The sequence below is a fragment of the Oryzias melastigma genome, linkage group LG4 (assembly GCF_002922805.2).
Source record: "Oryzias melastigma strain HK-1 linkage group LG4, ASM292280v2, whole genome shotgun sequence".
In the NCBI taxonomy this organism is placed as follows: domain Eukaryota; kingdom Metazoa; phylum Chordata; class Actinopteri; order Beloniformes; family Adrianichthyidae; genus Oryzias; species Oryzias melastigma.
The window spans coordinates 5,598,677-5,623,365 of NC_050515.1; the positions used below are offsets into that span (position 1 = coordinate 5,598,677).

The window sequence follows — 24,689 nt, forward strand, 5'->3', positions numbered from 1 at the left end:
GCGTAACACCAAAACAGCCCAAAACAACTTAAAAAGAAAAGTCTAAATTAGCCAAAACAGCTAGCATGTAGCTGAAATATTATCTAAACTCCAAATTAGCCTTATAAAATCTCAATTAATGCCAAAATAGTTTAAAAAAACTTTAAAACCACAATTTTTAACACAATTCTGAATAATAAAAGGCAGGAATATATTCCAGAATAAATCAACTTCAACCTTAAATAACTTTCAACTTTACTCTCCATAAAAATAGATTTTGTCAAAATAATAGAAGTTAAAAATGAGTGAGAGATAACATTGGATCATCAATAACAATAAAATAAAATGATCTGGAGGGCCGGGTATAATCACTCGGAGGGCCGGATCCGGCCCGCGGGCCTCGTCTTTGACACGTCTTAGACTCAAGGACATCACTGAACGTCATGGTCAGTGTGACGTTAAACTGAAGTCGTCGAACGACTGAAAACACGGCGGATGACATCACAGAAGGTAAACGGATTAGGTCAGACGAAGATCAATCGTCCTTGACGCTCAACAAAAGGACTTCAGCTCCTAACAAGCTTTATTTCCTCACATTACATTCTGATTAAACTGCTAAATGAGATGTTTTCCATCGTGAACCACAGCCAGAGTGAAGCCGGGCTGTGGGGCGGATGAGGAGGATAGTCGGAGAACAGGTGAAGGAAAAGTTCGAAGAGGGAGAGGAGGGAGGAAAATAAGAACGGAGTGAAGGGAGGCGAGGGAGAGCCGGCGTGGGAGATGAATATTAAGCAGCTGTAGTGATGAGGGTGGTGCTGCGGAGTGGCACTGTGACAGTGACATTGGCTGCCATTGGCAGTCGCTGCCACGGTGATTCACTGGAACCTGCTCCATTTGAGCCATAATTAGCTTAAATGTTCAGAGAATGAAAAATTCATCATCGCTCTGAGTCTTGTTAATTGGGAGAGCCATCTGCATTAATAGAGGCCATTTGGATGCTGTGTGTGTACGCATGCCGGTGTGTGCGGACGCTGTCGTGCTTGTACGAGAGCACAGTTGGGTTTTCATGGACTCCAGAACTCGCATTTTGTTATCGTCGAAGCAGAAAAATAAGGTCCTGAAAAATGATAAGGACCTCTGAATATTGCTGGCAGCAGGGAGGGATTTAGCATCAACAGTCACCTCATCCGGTATATCTGATCATGCAGCTGAGTGACAGTGTTTTACAGGCGGCTGAGGAAGGGGAACCAAATTTAGAGGGAAGAAAAAAACAAACCATTTTCTAGATCTGGTAGTTTAATCTTTAGTCTCAACTGTCCTTACAGGTGATTATTGGCCGTCGGGAGGTAAAAAAAAAAAAAAAAAAAAATGTAGAAAGTTGTAAGGAGAAATGCAGACGCGTGAAATATCAAGGTTGATGAGACCACAAACTCAATCGCACAAAGAGGCAATAATCCAAGAGACACCTCACGTTGCGGACCGAAAAGGATAAACGTTTATTGAACATTCTAAAACTACATGTTTAAAACTGTAAGTTATTAACATTGGTGTAAGCTGAAATTGGCAGCTGAAAATACTAGTGCTGATAGCTGAAAATCCTGAAACTGATAGCTAAAAACACTGAAGCTGACAGCTGAAAACGCTAAAGTTGGTAGCATGCTAAATGTTAGCTAAATGCCAAATTAGCCTGAAAATAAAAAAAACCTTAGGTTACCCAAAACAGCTAGCATGTAGCTGAAAAAATAGCTAAACTTCAAAATATCCTTAAAAAACTGAAAAAAGCCCAAAGTATCCAAAACAGCTAGTGTGTAAGTATTAGCTAAACTTCAAAACAGCTGAAAAAACTTAAAAAGAAAAGTCTAAACTAGCCAAAACAGCTAGCATGAAGCTGAAATGTTAGCTAAACTCAAAAATAGCCTAAAAAAATCTTGTTAAATGCCAAAATAGTCCAAAAAGCTAGAAGAATGACAATTTTTAAAACTGTAACTTTTTGACATAATTATAAATTAAAAAAAAGGCAGGAATATTATTCCAGAATAAATCAACTTAAACCTTAAACAAATTTAAATATTTTACTCTATAAAAATATATTTTGTCAAAATTATACAAATTAGAAATGAGCCCAAGATAACATCGGGCCATTAATAACAATAAAAAAAAATGATCTGAAGGGCCGGATAGAATTACCCGGAGGGCCGGATCCGGCCCCCGGGCCTTGAACTGCACACCTGTGCCACAGAACAAAAATATTGGTTCACCTTTTTTCTATCCTGCGACCGACAGTTCGTAATTGTCAAAAACAGGCAGACATCAGGTTTATTAGTCCAGACTGGAACTAAAACAGCTAAAAGTCCACAAAGTTAAATCAGAGTCAGGCAGGCAGAGGTCAATCACGACCATGGGGTCATCCAAGAAGAGAGTAGAGTAGTCAGAGTCAAGGCGAGGGTCAGGGCAGGCAGCAAGCGATCAGAAAACAAGCAGGGTCAGAAACAGAAGATCAGGTCCAGCTAGAAACGCTCGGTATAAACAATACTTCGCACAGTGAGGCTCTGAACTGCTTAAGTCACAAGTGGGTGATGCACTGATGAGAGTCAGCTGAGTGGTATCTGGGGAGTGTCCACTGGACCCATAAAGATAGATGTGACTGAGACATTAGACGAGGTGTTTCAGAGAGTCTTAGAGCTTATCCAAGGGGAATAATACTATTAGAGCTGATACTAAAAGTAAAAGTACTAACAAAATAAATAATAATTCCAAAGGATTTTGTTTTATTCAGAGAAAATTCAGTTGCATAAGTCAGAGATGGTTTTCCAAAAACACAAATGGAAAAGATGAATGCTGGATTTATTATTTTGACTCTTTCATGTAGAACACTCAGCGTGCAATCATTGTTCGCTCCAGAAAAGATTAAGAGCAGCATTTATGGAGGTCCGTCATGGCAGGAAGACATTAAGGCTTTTTAGAGAGGCTGGAGCCACAACTCTGTGACAGCAAACAACGACAAGAGAGACAACAAAAAGCTTGTAAAAAGGGGGCACAGATCTTTTTTAGGGTCTTGATTTCAGAAACACAAAAACATTTATTTGTTGTAACTCGTGGAAACTTTTTAATTTAAAGTCACATATAGTTCCTGTCTAGAACCTCACATCTGCATTTCTGGGAGCGAAAGCAGCTGTAATACCCCAATTTAAAACACTAACAATCTCATTAAAAGTGTCAGTTGGAGCCACTTGTTATGCTGCTTTGTGCTCGGAGGATGTTTGGGATGCAAAAGGTGAGCGCCAGGATTTAAAGTGTTCCAGGAAGCTCCATAAAAGCGCTGAAAGGAGCGCCTTCCCGGCTTTTATGTGCGACATAGAAACAACAAATCTCCCTGAATGCTGCAGTGTATGAGGAGGACGGTGTTTATGCGACAGGCTGCAGAGCCCAGCCCAGTCTGGACCAGCCCATCCCAGCTCGACCGAGCCGGCACTAATCCATCATCGCCGCCACTGAATCATCGCGCTGTCAATAAAGGCAGGCGGCAATGCATTACAGACATGTGGCAGGCTTTAGCGATAATGACATTGAGAAGTCCCCTTGGGCTGCAGGGAAAGCCTGCTGCATTGCACTCTTGCTTACAGAGGCAATAATATATGCAAATGTTTCAAATGAGGTGAAAGGACAGGAAGAGGGACGCAGGAAAACGGTGGCGGTTTTCCATGTGGGGTCATCCAAACCTGCTTCTCAGCGATAGGACGCGTTTTAGGTGTGAGCCATGTTTACAAGCATCTGATACGTCAACCCCATTCCTGCCTTATCTGGCTCTCATGGAGCTGGGCTGATATTGCACTTTGGTCCGGACACGCGACTCGCAAGATACAGCGCTGCCAATCATCCACATGTGTGGCGCCGGCAGAAACCCAAACAAGCCGAGTGCCTTATCCCGCGCTTGAAAACGAGTTAATACCCCACACCTTCACAAGCTCATCAGCTGTAACAGCCAGATCTATGGTAATAGGAGGCGATAAGCTGCAGCTCGTCTGCTCACGCCTGCACAGACATCTGGCTCTCTTAATGGTGTCAGGCTCCTGGGTGACGAGTTGTAGAGGCTAATCCTTGCAACCGTATGACAATTTCAAACTCTAATTTTCACTTTTTCCACTTAAATGAAAGTTTATTGGGTTTCTGTGTCTGAGAAATGTGCCGTGGCCCCGGGGTCAAGAGTTTCATAAAATCCATACAGCACACCACCAGCACCATTTGGAGGAAAAAAGGAAAAAAAAAAAAAAACTTCCTATTTCAGTTATTTCACAGTAAAAAAATAACACCTTCAAGTTCCGAATTAGGTTTGGGCTCGCCAGATAAGAGTCCTGATTTGATTTAGCTCGGAATTTAAGGACTGAAATGAAAATAGAGTCTGTGAAAATGAAATGCGGCTTACTTAGAAGGCGTCTGACTGTAAGAAAAAAAATAATAAAGATGCGAGAAACGGGTCACAGCCACGCCGTTTAGCCTCAGAAAATTCATTTGAAGACAAACTCCAATGAGAAAAGGTGTTTCTGGTGTTTTTAACATGTTCTTGTGGCTTTTTTCTGCATGATGGAGAACATGTATTTACATTTCTTTGGCCCAATCCGAATTCTTCCCATTTTCCTTTCCTCCATTTGAAGGGACATTTTTAGTGCTAGTGTATCCGGAATTTTTTTAAATCCGACCCTCCAAGTAATTAAATTTTTTTTTTTTTAAATCCCTCCTTATTTGAAACAGTATTATTCTTCACAACAAAACCAACACCACAATAATTATTGCTTTTTCTAAATTAACATATTCTTGTCTGCTGCTGCACAACAGTGCTTTGTTTACATTTTGCATTAAAAAATGCGAATTTACACCAATGTTTATGAGGAAAAGTGATCAAAGTGACAATGATAGAAAATTTCATCTTAGATTTTATTTTGAAAGGAACTTTTAATGCTGCCAACAGTAAAACAAGCGAAATTTGTTATATAGAAAAATATAACACTTTTATAATTCAATGATTGTAAATGTTTAAAACTACATTTTAAAAATGAATGAGATCACGGTCACAAAAACTGGACTAAATGGCTCTGAAAGTGTTAAAGGTTGCAGACCCGTGCTGTAAACAAAGGGATGATGGGAAATCAGGTCAGGCTTACTCCTCGCCAACCGTCCTCTCACAACTCTGAGGCAAAATTCTACTACAGAAACTGTTCTAGATAATGATAATTCTTTGATTTTTTTCCTAAAAACTGCACCATTATTAGTTATGATTATTGATCACAACCGATCAAAAGAAGTTCAAAGTGGGACTTCAAAAATAAGATGTTTTGTTTCGAGAAGTCAGAGTTTCAACGACAGATTTATGTTCATAGAGTTTCATGCAGGAAACGACACAAAAAAAGACCACAGAGGTTTGTGCTGATAGAATAAAATTCTTGATTTATTTCTGTTCGTCTATACATTAAACAGGTGTTCCTGAATGCAGCAAGAGAAAACACAGAACAGGATGCGAAGCGCCAAAGAGTTGCTCGCATAGCAGAGGTGTGGCTGGTTTAGCAAAGACATGTACACTCTCTATAGCAAATACTTGTAGGATATTCTGTAAATGGGGGCTGGGGGGGGGTCACTGAAATGATAGTTTTTTTCACATTTAGATACAGACTGGAAATACTCCACGCAGTAAAAACCCTGTTTTTTCCCTGATAACTGCAATTCCTTTATAGGTACAGACAGGTGTACTGAGCAGCCCTGGGGGGGGCGGGGGGGCGGCTCAGTTTGATTCCACTTCAGAAAGCGGTCATAGTTCTGGATGGATTTGTCATTTCGCTTTTGATTTGATCTCAAGCCTGTCCGGTGACGCTCAGCTCTCTCTCTCTCCTCTATCTGTGGTGGTCTCTTTCCCCCCAAGAAGGTCAGCAGCTCCACTCCTGCATAGGAATTCAACCCCCAACCCCTCTCTGGTTCAGGTCTACGGACCACCGCCGGACTGCTTTAAAGGAGTCCAGAGAAGGAATGGCTTAACCCGGCAATGTGTAATCGAACACACAATCAACAGTTTAGAGCGGCTCCAGCATAACAGAATTTAGTCACAAAAATAACAGGAAATCTATAGCAGGAAACGGAGATGGAGTTTTGGTAGAATAAATCCCTACTTTAAACAGATGATTACATTTGAATCCTCCGTATGATAACCAGGAAGAGAAGAAAAAATGACAACAACAGACTGAGGATGAACGTGTCTCACAGCTTTCCCCCCAGGAGCCCCAAACAAACCGACAGAACATGGCGAACTCGTCGATGAACAGTAAAACTCATCTGCTACCTCCTCGTCCCACCAGGAAAACTGCATATTTCTGAGAGTACACAACAACGACGGAAAGTAAACGGCGCATCCACAACACCCAACCCTTGAGGTACTTCTGAAACTTGCAGCTGAGGCTCTTAATCTACAATATTTGGATGGATAGCGTGCGGTTGAGGCAGGGCGGTCGCCCCGGCAACGTATTGTGGCTTGGAGTTTTGATTAGCAGAGGGAACGGTGGACACCTGGATAAAACGCAGCCGCACGACGATAAAAACATAGAAAAACAGCACCGTTTGAGGTCCGATAGATCAGCTTTTGAACTGTTTGCTGGTAGCACCGTCAACCAGTAAAAATCTCAGAATGCAAGAGAGACAGAACACAACCACCAATCACCGGCACCACAGAGCAAAGAGCAGAGATATATATTCAGAGACAAACCCTCACACAGAATCCCCTTTACAGCAGCATCTTAAAGCAGGTAATAAAACTGATCTAAGAATGATATTGAGGTGTTATACTAGTTTTATATGCTGTACATGTTGAGAGTAACCAGGTATACTTTTGTCCTATAGATTTTTTTTAATATACACACAGTTTACAGTCACTGACAAACACCAGAGCAACAATGAGGTAGGACGGTGAAGTAAGATGAAGTAGAGCCGGTTTGTGGGTCGTATACAAAGTTACTGATATTTAAGAAAAATACAGGCCTAGCAATGACTGCTCTTTTTTTCATCCTCTTCTCAACGTAAGTTTGACGTTGTATCTGTGGCTCAAACAGTGTCGAGCCCGGGCCGAGTAAAGCTAAAAGCAGATTTCACCCAAAAAATAAAAAAGCTTTGACGGGTTTAAGCAACGAAGCAAGGACAACAGGGTTTTCTTCCACATAAATGTAATCCATATACATGTCAGGACAGTAAGGGACGCCGGGTGACGTAGAACGTTTAAGTTTCTCCTTTGAGATGCTAAAAGTGACGGCCGACGTACAGGACAGTCTAGCCCAGGGGTCTGCAACTCTTGTCTCTCTGTGATGGCTCCTCGGACAAACATAAAATAAGTCATGGAGACTGCTGACCTAGCAGCCCCTCCCTAACCAAAACCACCCAAAGAAAACAAATAAACAAAGCCGGCAAATTAAGACTACCAACTCCAAACTAAAATAAAGGATAAAGAGGGAAAATGACCTTAAATGAAAAATCAAATTACTTAATTAGTAATTTGTTTGCTCAACGTTACCTCCAATAATAAAGTTTGATCTTTTATGAGTTAAAACTGCATAATATCTTATTGGTTCCAAGAGCTACACCGAGATAATCCTGTTTGGCAAAGATTATCTTTTATAAAATAAGTTCTTTCAAAAATCGTTTTTGAGACATAATTCATATTATAAAAAAAAAAGAATGCAAATCCCATTTTCTTAAAGACCAAAGTAAGACTTCTTTAAAGTTTTAATCAGTATCTTTTACTATTAAAGGTTGCCGACCCCTGGCTTAGACAAACTAGCCTGTAATAGCCATCAACTACCAGCTACACTTATGTAATACGTCCTTAATGTGCAGCTCCAGTCCACACTCGGCCTCTGCAAATACCTCGGTGGGTTTGACAGAGATGGGTCGTACCATCGCATATTAAGCCGGGTTAAAGACAGCATTTTTCTTACAGCTTTCACTCTCTAAAGAAGGTTTCACTTCAGAGCTTAACATTTTAGATTATGCAATAGCAGGATAAATGCTCTTTCTTTAAGCACTCTATTGACCACACCCCCTTTTGGCATTCAACAAACAAAATAAAAAAAATAAAAAAGAACAATAATCATTTTTTTGAATTTTTCCAAGGCTTCACAGCAGAAAGTTTCTTTTTCAGCTTTTTAAAATGACACAATTGTCAGAGCAAGAGTCATTTTTTCTCTAATTCCTGTCCAACTTAGCCATTCAGTCGTTAAAGAGCATATATTTGTAAAAATGCAGTTGGATTTTCACATTAGCGGTAGGTTCACATCCCCAGCATTTGGACATAAAGAAAAAAATATAAAATAAAATCCAGTGACTTTGTTCTTTTCACTGACAGTCTTTAGTAAATGGGTTGAAGCCATTGACTGTATATGAGAAATGAACTGAGTTCTGCGCGTTCCAAACAGTAAATGGGGGTCGGTTCCAAAAAGCTGACTTCTATAGCAGTCATCCTATTGGTCAGAATAACCATTCTTAATTTACTACTTTTTTTCAAGTTATCAAAAAAATTTTTTTTTTTTAATTGGAAGATATTCAAATTAAAAATTGACCAATTAGATGTCTCAATAAAAGTGGGCGGATTTGGTGTGGAGAGAGAGAGAGAGAGAGAATAGGAATATACTATCCATCAAACTCATTTTGACAGGTCACCTGTCAAAATGGGTTTGATGGATAGTATATTCCTATTCTCTCTCTCTTTGTATTTCCAACAAGCTCACTCCGGATTGGCGAGTTGTTGCCATAGCAACATTTACTTGAACCAATCACTGCTGACTGATGAGTAATGGTTCGATCGTACCACAAAAATAAATGGCGGTTGAGATTATTTGGTTAAATTAACCATTTACTATCAGTTCTAATATACAGTCAGTGGCTAAAACAAATTGGCAATAAATTCACTTATTTTGATTTGGTTTGTAATAAAGCTACAAATCTTTTCACATAAATTTTCGAAGCCTTTTTTATGGATTGTTGACAAAACGTCAAAGCTCACTTTTGCATTTTGCTCATTAAAAAAAAAGAGTAATTGAAATAAAAATGGATCTAAGGTGCTTCTTGATAACAAATGACTATCAAGCCTTTACACTAAAGACAGAAAAACAAATACCACAAATACATCTGCTTAGCATTGAAGACAGACAGAAGGTTAAAGTGCATTCATCATTGCAAATGATTTGGGTTGATCGTTACTGCATCGAAACTGTTTGAGCACAAACATTACAGATTTTTTCTTAATATGGCAGATTTGAAGTAGGTAGACATTGTTGAGAAAATCCTCTCCTTTGCTTCTCTGAGATTACTTTGGCTAAGAAAGAGGTTTTTTTTTAATGTTTGAAGACTCCACTGATCGATATTTGGATACAACATCAAGCTTAAAGCCAACAATTCGTAGAACAAAAAAAAAAAAAAATCATTTTGGTAAGAAACACAAGGAATTGACAGAAAACACAGAATTACATTATTAACCAAATGAAAAGATCAGAACCTTGAAAGTTGAACGTGTTTGGTGGAAAAGAGAAAAAGGTTTGCTTATGTACACTGAAACGTCTCCAGACCATAAAAGTAGCTTCACGAAAAGGCTGATCTGAACTTTATAAAGAAAAAAAAAGACAAAACAAAGAGAGAAAGAAAGAAATGAGATGAGCGGGAATCTAAAGTGTGAAGTGAGGAAAAGCTTTGATGGGAAGTTCTGCAGCAGATTCACAGTTATGTCACAGTTGAGATTTCAATCTGCAGCATTTCGTTCCAGCCTGCAGACGGCCACACCAACCGTTTAGGATCAAAACTGTGGAGCGGGAGAGACGACTATAGAGTAGGGCTGCCACGAACGACTATTTTCATTGTCGACTAATCACCGATGATTTTTTTCTGATTAGTCGACTAATTGGTTCATGCTCAAACTGGATGTAAAGCACAAATCTGAACCTTCATTAGCTTTAAACTAACTAAAATAAAGACAATTAAGATGATATTTTGTGACAATATTAAATCAAATGAGAGAAAAGGAATATACTTTCCATCAAACTCGTTTTGACAGGTGCCCCGCCCCTCAAGATGACGCAACAATTTAATATCAATTTTAGATATAAAGGGTATAAAGCATGTGTCAAAGTCAAGGCCCAGGGGGCGGATCCGGCCCTCCAGGTAATTTTAATTTGTTATTAATGACCCGATGTTATCTTGCGCTCTTTTTTAACTAATTTTGACAAAATATATTTATTTGAAGAATAAAATACTGAAAGTTATTTAAGGTTTAAATTGATTTATTCTGGAATAATATTCCTGCTTCTTTATTATTCATAAATATGTCAAATAGTTTCTGGACTATTTTGGCATTTAGCTGTTTTGGCTAATTTAGGCTTTTTTCAGTTTTTAAGGATATTTTGAAGTTTAGCAATTTTTTCAGCTACATGCTAGCTGTTTTGGCTAACCTAGGTTTTTTTTCCTTTTAGTTTTTCAGGCCTCTGTGTTTTTAGCTATCAATTTTAGCATCTTCAGCGGCCAAATTCAGCTTCCAGCATTCACGCTAGCATTATCGCAGGTAATACTATATATCTAGTTCATAATTATGTTAAAAAGTTACGGTTTTAAAGTTTTAAAAATGTAGTTTTAGAGTGTTCAATAAATGTTTATCCGGTTCGGCCCGTGATCCAAGGTGTGTTTTGGATTTTGGCTCCTTGTGTGATTGAGTTTGTCACACCTGGTATATGGGGTCAAAGGTCACCTGTCAAAATGAGTTTGATGTAAAGAATATTCCTGATCTCTCTAATAAGGTCTGCTTCTGAAACAAGGAACTATTTTTCACCAAACATAAAATTTTGGTCTCACTGACTCAAACAATAATAAAGTGTATTTTTTGGTGCTGAACGCTCACGACTTTGTTCCTCTTTACTACACTGATTCCATATAAAATAAAGTAACGACGGTCATCGATCAGTCGACTAATCGTGGCAGCCCTACTATAGAGATATAGAGATCTAGATCTGTATGGTAGCTGTTGCAGTGGCATAGTTTAAAGGAAACGGTCACTTGAGCGGTTCGTCTTTGATTCCCGGCGGTGTGGCTTAAACACCAGAGGGTTCAGCAGGGCCAGACGTCGAGGGCGGGAAACCGTGCAGCAGACAGCTTTACCCACAGCTAACGTCACAAGAAGATCCAAGAGCTTGGCTCCAGTCCTCACACAGGTGGCGGTCTGGCTCACAGGGCCGTCCGTCAACCACACAGAAAGTCGTACCAAACCATCGCTCACATTCTCACAGCAAAGTGCAGTTGAAGCTCCGTCGGTTCAGCTTCCGATACATCTTACAAATCACAGCTTACTAGAAAACCCAGCAGCATAACAGTCCCCCCCCTGCAACATCCATTTAAGGCCTTTCAAGGCATCAGCATGCCTGTACCACTGCAACACGTCACCATCCAACACTTTGGTGTGCAGAAAAGGCTCGGCATCATCGATCGATTTCTGCCCTCCTACGTAAACGTCGGGGAAAATCACACAAATCAAATCTCTGCAAGCGACAGAGTGTCCGATGCAAAACATCGTATGGCTGTTTTTGATTAAGACTCGTGCACTGGAGACCCGCATGTCCCGCTACACAACAAGTGCCAACGCTCAGCAGCTTCCGATGCTCACCAAGAACGTCCACTAACCATCACCAGGAGACGCCTTTACGGAAATAACCTCATACTTTTTAAAAGTTCAAGGATCCAAAATGATGTTCTGACACAGAACAATAAATTAATCACATCTAAATTCTCTTTTGACACATAAGCACACATCTACGCAGACCAAAGTCTGCACCACATCCACGGGAAAGCTTATAAAAACACTTATTCCAGCTCTTTAGCTTCTTTTATCTGGTGGGTAAAGCTGTCTGGCAGACGATGAAAGAGACGGATGGGATACCGGTCTTGTACGGAGGGAGGAAGGCATGTGTTAACGTTTCACAGAACTAATCCGAAGTGTGAGAGAAAGACCACTGCTCCTGAAACAGTTCCCCGATCACTCGTACCGAGCCCCGTTTGATTTCCTGTGGACCACGCGGAGGCAGAAGGCGCTGGTGTGATCGCTAAATCCCATCGTAGGTGAAGTTCTCCATCTTGACCGTCTGTCTGATGAGCAGCTTGGATTCCCGCCGCTCCTCGTTCTTGATGGACTTGTTGATGTCCATGATCTTTTCACAAATGTACTTGTTTACTTTGGACAATCTCTGCGTGATTTCGGCGCTGTCGGCCGTCTCTTGAGACACTCGGTCGTAGAGACATTCTGTGGGGGCGGAGCAAACGTGAGCCTTGAGAAGGTACTTCAAAGTGAAAGCATCTAAACTGAATCTGGATGGGTCTCACCTCTGACGATTTTCAGCTTGCTGGGCGACAGTGGCGGTTTGGGCAAAGCGTCTTTCTTCTTTTTGGTGGCGACTCCTGTGACGCTTCGGTTTTTGAGTGTCTCGGTGCCCCAGATCATCACAGCCAGGTTTTTTGTGAACTTTGAGTCTCCTTGGGTCCGCTGGAGTTGGTGCCACTTCTCTTCTTCTACCCAAATCCCTCCACCAAGATGAACCTGCAGATGTTAAAACATGCAAGGAGTTGATTTACACTCAATCACATATTTGTTATCTCTGAACAGCCTCTTGTTATTGTAGTTAATAATGTATAAGGATTTTGGGAAAAGGTTATATAAAAAAAAAAACAGACATTTGATGTATATATTTATGTATTTATTTTTGCTTTAATCTGTCAGCTTTTGTCAACCATTTGATGATTTTATTTTATATAAAAAAGAGATATATTTGGTTAAAATAGTTTAATGTTTTGTTAAAGGGGCAGAGATGGTACGTTTTCCTCTTTCTGTCCACTTACCACCAAATTCGAGAATATTTAGTAATTTATAGTTATGTACTACAACAATGAAATAAATACAAATAGGTGTGTAGGAAATGTCAAGAAGATAATGTGGATTTTTTCTATCTATAAAATATTTGATAATGTATTTATTTATTTTTATTTTTTTCTCTTATTTTATTGAATTTGCTTGAAATAAATCAATGAAAACTTTTAATTTGCAAGTTTGTCTCTTGATTAAAAAACGTGATTTGATTACAATAAAAAGAACTTTATGATTATGCATAAAATTAAAATTCAGTCAAAAACAGGTTTAAAGTACTGTAAACTTCTGTCAGTGTCCTAAGAATTTCATTCCAGAAAAGATGTTCAAACCATCTCCATGCTCTCATGTTCTTACTAGATAAACTCAAAATCTTCAGAATATTTCATTATAATGATATATTTTTTAAACCCAACAGACATTCTTAGACGAGTTCTGTCGAATATGAATTCAGATTGTGATTGTCTGTGAAAAGAGTCGTCTGACTCTGGGAGAAACTTGCGGTGAATTCCACCTCTGCAGGTTTTACGTTTGTTTAAAAACTGTCTAATTATTCCTTCTCCATTAATGAGCATCAACAGATACTTCTGCAGATTCACACCTGAAACTTTGAAATCAGGAGAAACCTCTCATGTAATAGAACATGCTACCGTCCCTCATTCTGACACATTTCAATGAAGGTCGTCGATTGTTGCTTGAACTCATAAATATATAGCAACGATTTACAGACCAAACCACGATTTTTACTGAGTTTGTGTCTTTTTACTGGAGGTGCAAATATGTATTTAAACATAATTTATACTTCAGTTTGGAAGAGATGCAAATAAACAAAACAATAGAGAAAAAAAAAACGGTTTTTGAAATGATGAAATGTGCTACAGTAGATGAGATTGGAAAAATGTGTTTAACAACCAGAAAACACTCAGTGCTTTTATCTAAACTAAGAACGGGGTTTCCATGCTTCATAAACTGACTTTTAGTTTAAATACTACAAAGACTCACAAAACTTTAGACCAACTATAGGCAACTCCAGGCCTCGAGGAGCAGCTCGGATTTAAAGTCACAGGCAGTCAACAAGCTTTTGCCTTCTCGATCTTGCAGCTTTTTGTAGAAGATCGTGATAAAACAATCCCTCAAAAATGACACATTGTCAGCCCAGGAGATCGTAAGACGATTTTATATCGTCATATCGCCCACCCCTAGTAGGGATCACTCATCAAAATAAGGGTGGGGTCATCTGGACCCCGTGGGAGAGCACAAGGGTTAAAGACACGTTCCAGTACAGCTTCTCAATCTCCACCATGCTAGCAGATACATGATGACCAGATTTTGCAATATTTAAAATGAGGTTTTCAACTATATGTTAAAAAATATGGCCTTTTTCAAACTTGCTTCAATAAAATGAACTAAAAAAAAAGTTTATTTTTCATTTGATAGCTTTAGTTTGAACATAAGAACCTTCACTGACACTTTACTTTGAAGATTTATGTACTTCTGGTGACATAAATGCATACAGGTTTGTTAATAAAATCCAACATTGTTCTGAAGTTATATATAATTACACTATATGAAGAGTATTTTTTACTATACTCCACTATCTATGTAAATATTGCAAATCAGCAATTGTATCCATCAGAAATGATCAAATATGAGTTTTAATGTGTTCCTGATCAATGTTTTTGCCGTCACTTATATAAGCATTTACATTCTGAATGCGTCTCACTCTCTTTTTCTGGTTATATTCTGTTTTTTTTTGTGACATTTAAGAGAAAACTGCACCTTCCAAGAAGAGCAACTTTCACCGGTTCGGGCTTGAGAATCTGCTCAGGCTGATATGTGCCTGTAGCCTGGATTACCTTCATTATGAACTTAGCCTGAAGGTCTGGATGTGATGTCAGTGCGCGTTGCATAAGCCACTACCAGACACTTCAGACTGATTGCCAGCTCAGACAGATTGCTCGGGTCTTCCAGGTGAGCTAATTCAGCGGGAGGCATATGTGACACTCTCTCCCTCCATTTTCTTATCACTGTAAAGTCTTTAGGCTCACTTCCAAAAGGCTTTTCCTTGAGCAACTAATGTGCTTTAAACCACAAGCCGGGCAATCTTTCCCAGCGCCCTGGAGGTAGACAAGTCTTTGCTCTTGTTTATCTCTTTCTTACAATCTCCCTTTTTCAACCTCCGTGTGCACTCTCACCGGGCTGACCTGCCCGTCACTTTAAATTCCTCTCCTGCTAATAATTAATATGGGCTCTGCGATGTAGGAGAGTTCTAATTTGCGAGTGTTCTTCACGCCTGAAGTGGCTGGAGGCCCCATAGCTTGTAGTACCAATTCCCCCCCTGTCATCAGAGACAGGACACTGGTTGAGTTACAGCAATGGGGGGGTGGGGTTGGGGGGGGCCCTAACAGGCTAATAAACACTGATGATGTTGGCCAGGCTTGCAAGAACAATAATAATCTTCTAAAGCGTGTTTACCTGCTGGAGCGGAGCAGCAAAGGGGAAGGGACCGATCAGCTGAGGCAGCAGGCTCCCGGATTTAGGAGGAAAAACTACATTTCCCACAAAGCCGAGCGTTCAGCACTCCAACGCATGCAAACAGCCGCATTACGGACGCTTTGGGTGACCGTTACGTTTACTTACAAAACAGGGCTTAGAAAGTGTTTTAGTTTGGTGACATTTGTTAAAAACAAGAAAATAGTAACATTTTGCTGGTTTGCTAACCAGTAAAATAGTATTGTTCATTTTTTTTTTAACAAATGTAACTTTTTTTTCTCATTAGTTGTAAAAATTGTAACACGCTGTTAGTTTAAAAAATGTAAAAAAATACTTAAAAAAGTAACATCTTGTTGGTAAAATTGTAAAATAGTAAAAAATGAAACATTGGGCTGCTTGTTGGCAAATTTAAAAAGAAAACAAAATGTACAAATGTTAACAAATGAAATGCCTCGTAATGCACTGAGTAACTTTGAATAATAAACATTAATTGACTGCTAACTAATGCATTAATTAATACACTTAGTAATGCACATTGGAGCTTAATTAAGCATTAACACAAAGTGTTCTTAATGTGATTCGTTACATTACATTTTATTAAAGTATGTATGTATTAATGTGTGTATTTATAAGCAAACTTAATGTTTGCATCTTAGTATCAAAAACTTTAAATTCTGTTTTAATATATTTTTATGTCATGTTTTTGTCACACTTTCAATTTAAATTTTATATGCAAGTTTCTTGAAGAGCTTATTGAAGAAAGGTTTATTTGAATAGAATTATGTCTAAAATTGTGAGTTTTAATGAAAGTTGGTGCATTTTTCTTAAATAAAGAGTGAAAAGGGACAGAAAAAGGATAAACTAACATCCCCGTGGGAGTTAGCTCCTCTGCGCCGGCGGGAGGGAGGGCTGCTTACCTTCCCATCGTTGCAGGTGTAGACCGTTCTGGGTGAGGGGGAGTAGCTGGAACTGGTGTTGGCTTCTTCTCTGCACGTCTCTTGAGCTTCAACAATTGGTTCCACCACTTCAGCCTTGATTGTCTGAGTTCCATTGTCATGCATCGGCTCTGGGAGGATGAAAACAGACATTTAACCCTTTGAAGACGGAGCAAACGGACTGTCACCTGTACCACTCATGAAGATTGACAGTACATAGACTACATGTACATTAAAAGTAATATCTGAACTGAGTTTGTATTTATTTTGTTTTGCTTTAGAGCAGTTTGCTGCAGATTATGTTCATTGCTGCTTCAGGCCTGGGCTTTCCCCTCACTGCAACATGTAGTTATTTTAGTCCAGTAGCTGTGCTGGCCTGCTGACTGGCCATGCTAAGCTCCAATGCATCTGATGAGTTTTCATATTTCTCATGGTAATCCATTCTATGACTGACAGAATCCCAGCGCTCACTAATCTGCAGCCTGTAGATTCAACAGTCAAATCAGTCGTCAGGGACCTCTTTTTGGGCCTAGAAACGACAAAAGCTCACACATGAACCGTACCTCACTGAATGAGCACGAGTGTTTTCATGGTTTTGTTTGAGTCTTCAGGAGCAGTACGTTCACGCTTTGCATTTGCCTCACTCTTAGTTTTCGGTTCCTTTTTTCTGCAAACTCAGTGAAGTTCGGTCCGTGGCCTCACTTAAGCGACTGCATACTCATCAGAACTTTAATGCCTGTTTTTTGTGCCCGCACAGGAAAGGCAAAAACATGAAATTGCTAAAGTATTTCTCATGCCCCTTCTTTAAAGCAGAAAGAGCCTGAAGGCATCAAATGTTTAAAAGATGCCAGGTGGCAAAACGTCTTTTCACGCATTACTTTGGTCTGTCTCTGCAAAAGTCAGATTTGACTCCAAGACACCAGAGTTTGAGAAAAAAGAGGGGCAGTAAAATGAAATAAATCACAATGTTTCAGATCTCGTAAAAGAAAAGAAATAAAGATTGGGAACAGACTGCCTCACGCCTGAACAAGTTGGAGTGAGAGACGTTGACTTGGATTTTTAAATGAAACAATTATGACAATATTAGCTTTTATTTTCTTTTAGCGAGCGGAGAATTGAGATTCAAAAATCAATTCCAAGTATCAAATATGAAATATGTCCTAATTTTCAAATATCTGACTAAATTATCATCCTGACTGCTTTAACAGACCATAAAAACATGTACTTCTTGAAAACATGAGCCTGTTGCAAATAAAAATGAGTTCAGATGGACTCATCAGCACTAATAATACATACTTGAATTTATTCTAATGCAGCATCTGTGCTATAAACTCCAAATCAAATCAATTTGATCATTTTCTTAATAATATTGGTAACATGAAAACATTTGTTGGCAACATCCATCCATCCAGTTTTTTTCACCCATTCCCTATAGGGGTCATGGGGTTGCTGGGGCCTGTCCTATCCATTTTGATTGAAGGAGAGGTTAACTTTGGGTGGTCTTAAGTCCATCACAGACACAAAAACACTTGTTTTTCTTAATATTGGAAACATGAAAACATTTGCTGGTAACATCCATCTATGCAATTTTTGCACCTGCTTAATCTGGGAAATGATGTTGCTGGAGCCTATCCCAACCATTCTTGGTTACCTTGGATGATTGGAAGTCCATTACAGACTTAAAAATATGTTTTTTTTAATAATTAGTGTTATGGTGGGTGATGGAGTTTCACAGTAGAACTGTACTGCAGAAAAGACACTGAAGGCATTTATATAACCACTATAGTTTAAAACACACCAATAATTTAAATAGACAAATTTGTTTTATTACTTCATTTTTTCATTATAATTATTTTATTTATATATATTTCATGTTAATTATTTTTTTAGAAACTCTGTTTTGTTGTTAAAGAAATCTGTGTGACTGTAAATGGTGTTCACACTGAACACGATTTGCACACGTCGCCAATATCCAGTTTTCATGTTAATTCAATGTACTGATGCGGCAAGAGGTCCTACGGTGTCCTGCGGAGCATCAACGTGACGTGATTCTCTAGCGCGTTTCAGATAACGCAGACAAAGTAACAATTTGGACATCTGGATGGAATTTTCCAGAATTTATACATTTGTGAACTTTGGTTAAAATTTGCGCCACATGAACTAATCAGGAACTGTTTGGGTGGTGATGTGTCCAAAACCAGAATGGAGTAGATTTCATGTGTCAAAGTCAAGGCCCGGGGGCCGGATCCGGCCCTCCGAGATCATTTTATTGTTATTAATGGCCTATATTGTGATCATTTCTAACTTGGAAAATTTTGACAAAATATATTTTTATGGAGAGTAAAATATTGAAAGTTATTTAAGGTTTAAGTTGATTTATTCTGGAATTATATTCCAGCCTTTTTATTTTTCATAATTATGTTAAAGTTACAGTTTTAAAAATTAGCATTCTGCTAGCTTCGTGGACTATTTTGGAGTTTAGCTAATATTACAGATACATGCTCGCTGTTTTGGTTAGTTTAGGCTTTTATTTTTTTTTTCGGTTTTTACGCTGTTTTGAAGTTTGGCTAATATTTCAGTAACATGCTAGTTGTTTGGGCTAATTTAAGCTTTTATAAAGGTTATTTAGGCTATTTTGAAGTTAATCTAATATTTACATTATAGCTGTTTTGGCTAATTTAGGCTTTTTTTTTGTTTTGTTTTTTAAGCTGTTTTGAAGCTTAGCTATTTTTTCCACTACATGCTAGCTGTTTTGCTTAATTTAGGTTTTTTAAAGTTTTTAGGCTATTTTGAAGTTTAGCCATTTTTTCAGCAACATGCTAGCTGTTTCAGCCAACTTAAAATTGTTTTAGTATTTGGGTTAATTTGGCATTTAGCTAACATTTTAGCTGGCTATCAGCTTCAGTGTTTTCAGCTATTAGTTTCAGCATTTTTAGCCATCAATTTCAGCATCTTCACCTATCAGCACTTACATCTTCAGAGACCAAATTCAGCTTACAGAATTCACACTAGCATTATCGCAGCTAGTGCCATTTGCCTACTTCATAATTATGTTAGAAATTTACAGTTTTAAAAAATGTCATTTTAGAGTGTTCAATAAATGTTAATCCTATTCAGCCCATGACCTAAGGTACATTGTGGATTTTGGCCCCTTGTGCGATTGAGTTTGACACTCCTGTCGTAGATGATTCACCTCATCGTACCGGTAGAGTGTCTGATCTCATGAACTTGTTCACTGGCACCTTTATAGAGCTCATCAAAACCCTTAAAATTCAAGAGTTTCTCTCCACATCATCGCTTCCATAATGTAAGAAAGAGCCAGTAAAATAAAGGCTCCTCCCACATGAAAATTTGCATAGAGTTCATGAACAAAGTTTTGGACGAGCAGCTAGGATCAAATTTGGAACAAATCGCATTTGGTGTGATCACATAAGGAACCCTGAAGTGGTGGCAAAGCTGTGGTGTGACTGTGCATGATCCTGTTCTCTCACCGCTGCCCAGTCTCATGAGAAGAACGTCCTGCAGTCTTCTGTTGAAGTCCCTCAACTCTTTGACTTCTGTCAGCAAGCTCCCATATTCTTTCAGTTTCTTGGCCTGCTGAACCAACTGCCTGCGCGTTCTCTCCAGCTCCTGCTGCAGCCTCCTCATCTCCTCCTCCTGTTGCCTGTAACTGTGAACCAGCTCCTCGTACAAGACCCTGGGAACCATGGCCGCGGCTACCTCCGACATACAATCCATGCCCGTCTCCAAATGCTGCTGCTGCTGCTGCAAGTGATGATGTTGCCTATGCTTGAATTCTATATCTTCATCTTCATCGTCTGCATCATCTCCCTCCTCCACCAACCTGTCCTCGTCCAGGTCTTCTTCACCTTCCATACAAGAGTTTGCCGCGTTCCTCTCCAGGCGAGCCACTACTGCTGCGAGGCTCTTTGAGGAGTTGGAGAGGGAGCGTCCCTGGTCATGAGATGAAGCCTGCAGAGAAGACTCACTGTCATTATACGAAGATGTAAAATATTAAAACAAAAAATCAAGACACCAAAATTTAAGGGTGATAATTAAAAATGACAAGCTTCCTTTTTGAAACAGTTCTTAAATACAGTTTAACCTGGTCCTCACTACAGTCTCCCGTCCTGCATGTTGTCCTGCTGAAAGTCCCCCATGAGTTTGTTTTTATTTAAAAAAAAAAAAAAACAAAACGTCCCAATAGTGTTTTATTTATGATTACAGCATTTTTAACTAAAATCCCACAAACCTAAATGACTTGAAAAACTACTTTTTCATGTTGATCTGAACCCTCCGTTTCCAAAATCTCCTCATAGGGGGCGTGGCTTTTGGAGCTGAGTTGAGTAGCCCCACCCCCAATCCCCCTCCTGTCTAAATGATAGCTCAGTGTTTTGCTAGCTTAAATCTTCAAATCTTCACATAAAAATGTCCAGCAATATTAGTAATGACCAGTTGTATCGTTCTGAGCCGGATGTCAGCTCAGACGAGGAGGTTAAGATCTTCACCGACCGAACTTCCTCCAAAAGACTGCAGTCAAATGAGCCGCCGTTCACATTTCCATGGTCGCATCAAGAGTCTCACGGAGATTTTCCAGCGTTCTCAGTCCTGCTACCGTAAGTATTGGATGAAACTCACACAAAAAAATCCAGTGATGCTGATTTGACCACAGAAATGTGAACGGCGGCTCATTTGACTGCAGTCAATGTGAAGATACCATCTTCTCTTCTCCAGAACCTGAACTAGACACTAGGAACAGATGAGGGTTTAGAACAGGGGTCGGCAACTTTAACAGTAATACAGCCATTTGGGTTTGTTTTCAACTGATCAAAACCTAGAAGGAGCCACAAAGTCTTACTTGAGCCTTTAAGAAATTTGCATTCATGACCTTTTTTTTTTAATGATAAATAGGAATTATGTCTATTTTTGGCACGAACAAAAGCAGAAATACAAAAAGAACCTAGCATCTCTCCAAATGTGATTTGTTTTGCATGATAAAAGCTCAAATAACATTTTTTTCTCCTCTTTGTCCTCAGCAGTCTTACAGTGCTGGGTTTTGTTATTTTAGTTTGAGGTTGGAAGTTTGCAGGCTTTGTTTATTTGTTTTCTTTAGGCAGTTTGATTGACAGAGATTTTAAAGGAGAAATACTCAGAAAAGCAAAATTACTTTTTATTACATTTGTTCCCTTTCAAAAGAAAAATGCCACACAGACATGTTAAAAACTCAAAAAACAGGATTTCCATCGGAGGGGGACTTTAAACAATTCATACCAAACCAGTTGGACCGTGCCCGAGTCCGTCTGGTTCTAAAGTAGAGTTGTACCCAACATCGGTCTATTGAATACACAACAGAGGATCTCACGGCCAACAGGTGTAAACATTTCCTGCTACTGCATCGGTGTACATGTTTGTCATGCAGCAGAACTGACGGTTCAAAGAGCTTGAGTGGAGCCGGGGATGGCGAGCAATTAACCCCCTGTGGCGCTGTCAGCACCGCACAGACTAATTGGCGTGGTATGAGTGGGCCCTTAAGCTCTTCATCAAAGTCTACAGAGACCTGACAGTTGTTAAAGTCAGGTGTGTTTTAATAGAGAAACATAAGATTGGAGGGAGGGCTGAGGACAAGAGTTGGAAAATGTTTTCTCTTCCTTCTTTTTTTTGGTAAATGTTTGCAAAAAACCCCGAATATCAAGAATAGCTTCAGTTTTCACACCATCGTTTGGTAAACACTCAAGAGAAATTAATAAAAGAAACTTAAAATGACCTCAGACCATAGAAGCGACATGGCAGACGGCCCAAAGTTAGTTGGTTTTGGCTGCGCAGATTTCAATAGGAAATGGAAAAGAGGAGTCACTGAGTTCTTTGATGAGCCGCTCAGAGGATTTGTTGGTAAAAGGGCAGCTGTCCAGAGTGCTGAATTTGTGCTAATCCAGCATATGGTAAAAATAGCATGTGGGATTTTGGGCGACAGCCAAGTTTATAAAATGAGACAATAAATAATTGGAGGAAACATCTGAATAAACAATCAAACATTCATACAGAATAGGTGAACACAAACTGCTACAAGCAAAAAGATGATTTTCTACATTCTTTTGTTTATTCTATGTCTTAAATTTTATGGATTAACAAAGCACATGGCCATATTTCAGGGTAAAAATGAAGATTTTTTTAATGGTTTGTAAAATTTCCACTTTAAGATTTAACTTGTCAAACATAATCAAAAGATTATGCTGTGTGCCAAATGCTTGATCATTATGTAAGTAAGTATACGCTCACTTAAGCCAATGTACATTTAATGAACTCACCTTTTTATGCCTGAGCGGCATTCTGTCTTCCCCAAAACTGTTTTCTGAGTTTCCTGAATTTCTGATGGACATCTTGGGAATTTTCATCTTTTTTTGCGTTAAACTTTCTTCAAATTCTTCCACTGTGTCTGTAAAAGAGAAAATCTGATCAAACTTTTTTATTTAAATGTTATTCCTTAAAAACTAAGACAAACAAGTAAATATTTGACACTGATTTGACAATTATTAAAACAACTTTAGCAGCTCGAAATAACAAAAACACTGCAGTCCAACATCAATTAGCCTTAACTCAAATTCGCTACAAGCTAGCTAACAAAAACGTAGATAATATGAAGAGGTGACTCTGTAATTAAAAGTGACACTAATTCAACCGGCTTCGGTTATTTATTTGGGTTTTATCAGACGCCAGTGACATGTTTTCGAGGGACATTTCTCTGCGGAGACACAACTGCAGCGCCGCAGCCGTCTGTAGCTCCCGGCTAACAGCTAGCTGCTAGCAAGCTAGCCCTTCATTAAAGTTGTCAAAGTGACGCATTTAAACATTTACACACTTACACAGTAAATAAGATAAAAACGCAGGAAAAGCCGCTGGCTGTCAGGTGCGACGGTGATGCGCTGACAGCCTTTTGTCAGCGTCAACCGCATTCCGGTTAGCATGCTAACAAACACATCCGGCTAAGCGAGCTTTAGCTTCGCGTTGTAAACAACGACAGACTCACGAACTAAACAACCCGCGCGGTTCTGCCGAAGCGGGTCACGCAGCCCACGGAACCCGCCGTTGTGGTTGTCAAACCGGGATTAAGCGCCGACGAGGCGCGAGAGCCTCGAAAAGTTCGGTTAGCATGTCAAGCTAGCATTAGCCGGAGCGGAGGACGTTTTCTTTTTTTTTTTTTTTTTGCTGTCAGATTCCAGCTGATCACGTTCTGACACATCGGATAGAAAACGTCTTCTTCTAGCGCCCTGTTAATGCGCAGACGTAAAAACAAATGTTACGATTTCTAACGCGAGAAACGCGCGTTAAAGGATGGTTAACTCGCGGTGTCCGAAGGGCAACTTACCTGCAAGGGCGAGGATCTGAGCTTCGCACGGCTGGCCTGTGCAGCCATTCTCCTCAGTTCTGTGAACCAGATACACCTTCTGGTTATCAAAATCTGTTTTGTTCACAGGTCTGAACCCTTCGACAGTGGACACGGGCAACGCGCAGCACATATCATCTCCAAAGAATCGAACAAAAGCATACATTATCTACTTCTCTTTGGTCCTGCACTTTGGATATGGTTGACAGTTTTTCCTCACAAAGTATTAAAAAAATATATACACATAGGGGGGGTTGGGGGATGCCGTCTGCGCTCGACTACTCTCGCCTGGCCCATATCACCAGGGTAAATCATCAAGGCAGAAGTAATTGACATGACAGTATCTTGGAAAAATGTGATGGGTTGAAGCAGAACATTTAGAAAAAATGGTTTAACTTTTTTTTTTAATCACTAAATAACTTGAAAAAAGAAATTATGAATAAAAAACTAAATAAATAAGCTTTTACATGATATTTTAGGGTATTAATCTGGTCTCTTGAAGGATTTTTCTGATGAATTTAAGCTTAATTATTTTTCAAATCAATGTTAATTAGGGGTTGACATTTTTTTTAAAGTAAAAAAATGCATTTGTGACATAAAAAATAGGCAGGGTGGGTGATCCGCTCCATTCTGATGCCTCCACTCATAGATAGATCCATACATCTTCGTTTTTATCGTCCGAGCTGCCGTAACTTTAAGGCTGGTGATGTTGGGTTAAGGATGTGAGGTCTGAAAGCCAGCGGGCGCTCGCTGGATTTTTGCTGGATGCCGGAGCCAACTTTTTTGTGAAGTTGTGGCTAAGCGAGTGGTACATTTTTCAAAATAAATATTTTCCTCTGTAACATTACGTCTCTGGTCTCTACTAGTTGTTACACAATACGTGTAACATGTACATTTAAGATGAAAGTGTTAATTAAAGTTTATCCATAGTTTAAAGACAAGTCAAACAGAAAAATAAGTGTTGTGAATTTAATTCAAA

At 39.3% G+C, this 24,689-nt stretch overlaps 2 protein-coding genes across 3 annotated transcripts in view; both read right to left on the minus strand.

Annotated features, from left to right (window-relative positions):
* agbl4 (ATP/GTP binding protein-like 4) overlaps positions 1-24,689 on the minus strand; it is a 408,857-nt gene that overhangs the window by 94,904 nt on the left and 289,264 nt on the right. The window lies entirely within an intron of this gene.
* On the minus strand, positions 12,001-24,056 carry bend5 (BEN domain containing 5). 2 transcript variants are annotated; one of them, XM_024278672.2, is made up of 6 exons: positions 23,693-24,056; positions 22,635-22,762; positions 19,821-20,301; positions 16,312-16,460; positions 12,364-12,577; positions 12,001-12,283 (listed from the first exon to the last, which is right to left on the minus strand). In XM_024278672.2, exons 1-6 carry the CDS (start codon positions 23,874-23,876, stop codon positions 12,087-12,089), a joined length of 1,353 nt encoding a protein of 450 aa, XP_024134440.1. In that variant the 5' UTR covers positions 23,877-24,056; the 3' UTR covers positions 12,001-12,086. The 2 variants fall into 2 exon arrangements, with proteins under 2 accessions (XP_024134440.1, XP_024134441.1); XM_024278673.2 differs by having other exon boundaries at positions 23,190-23,826.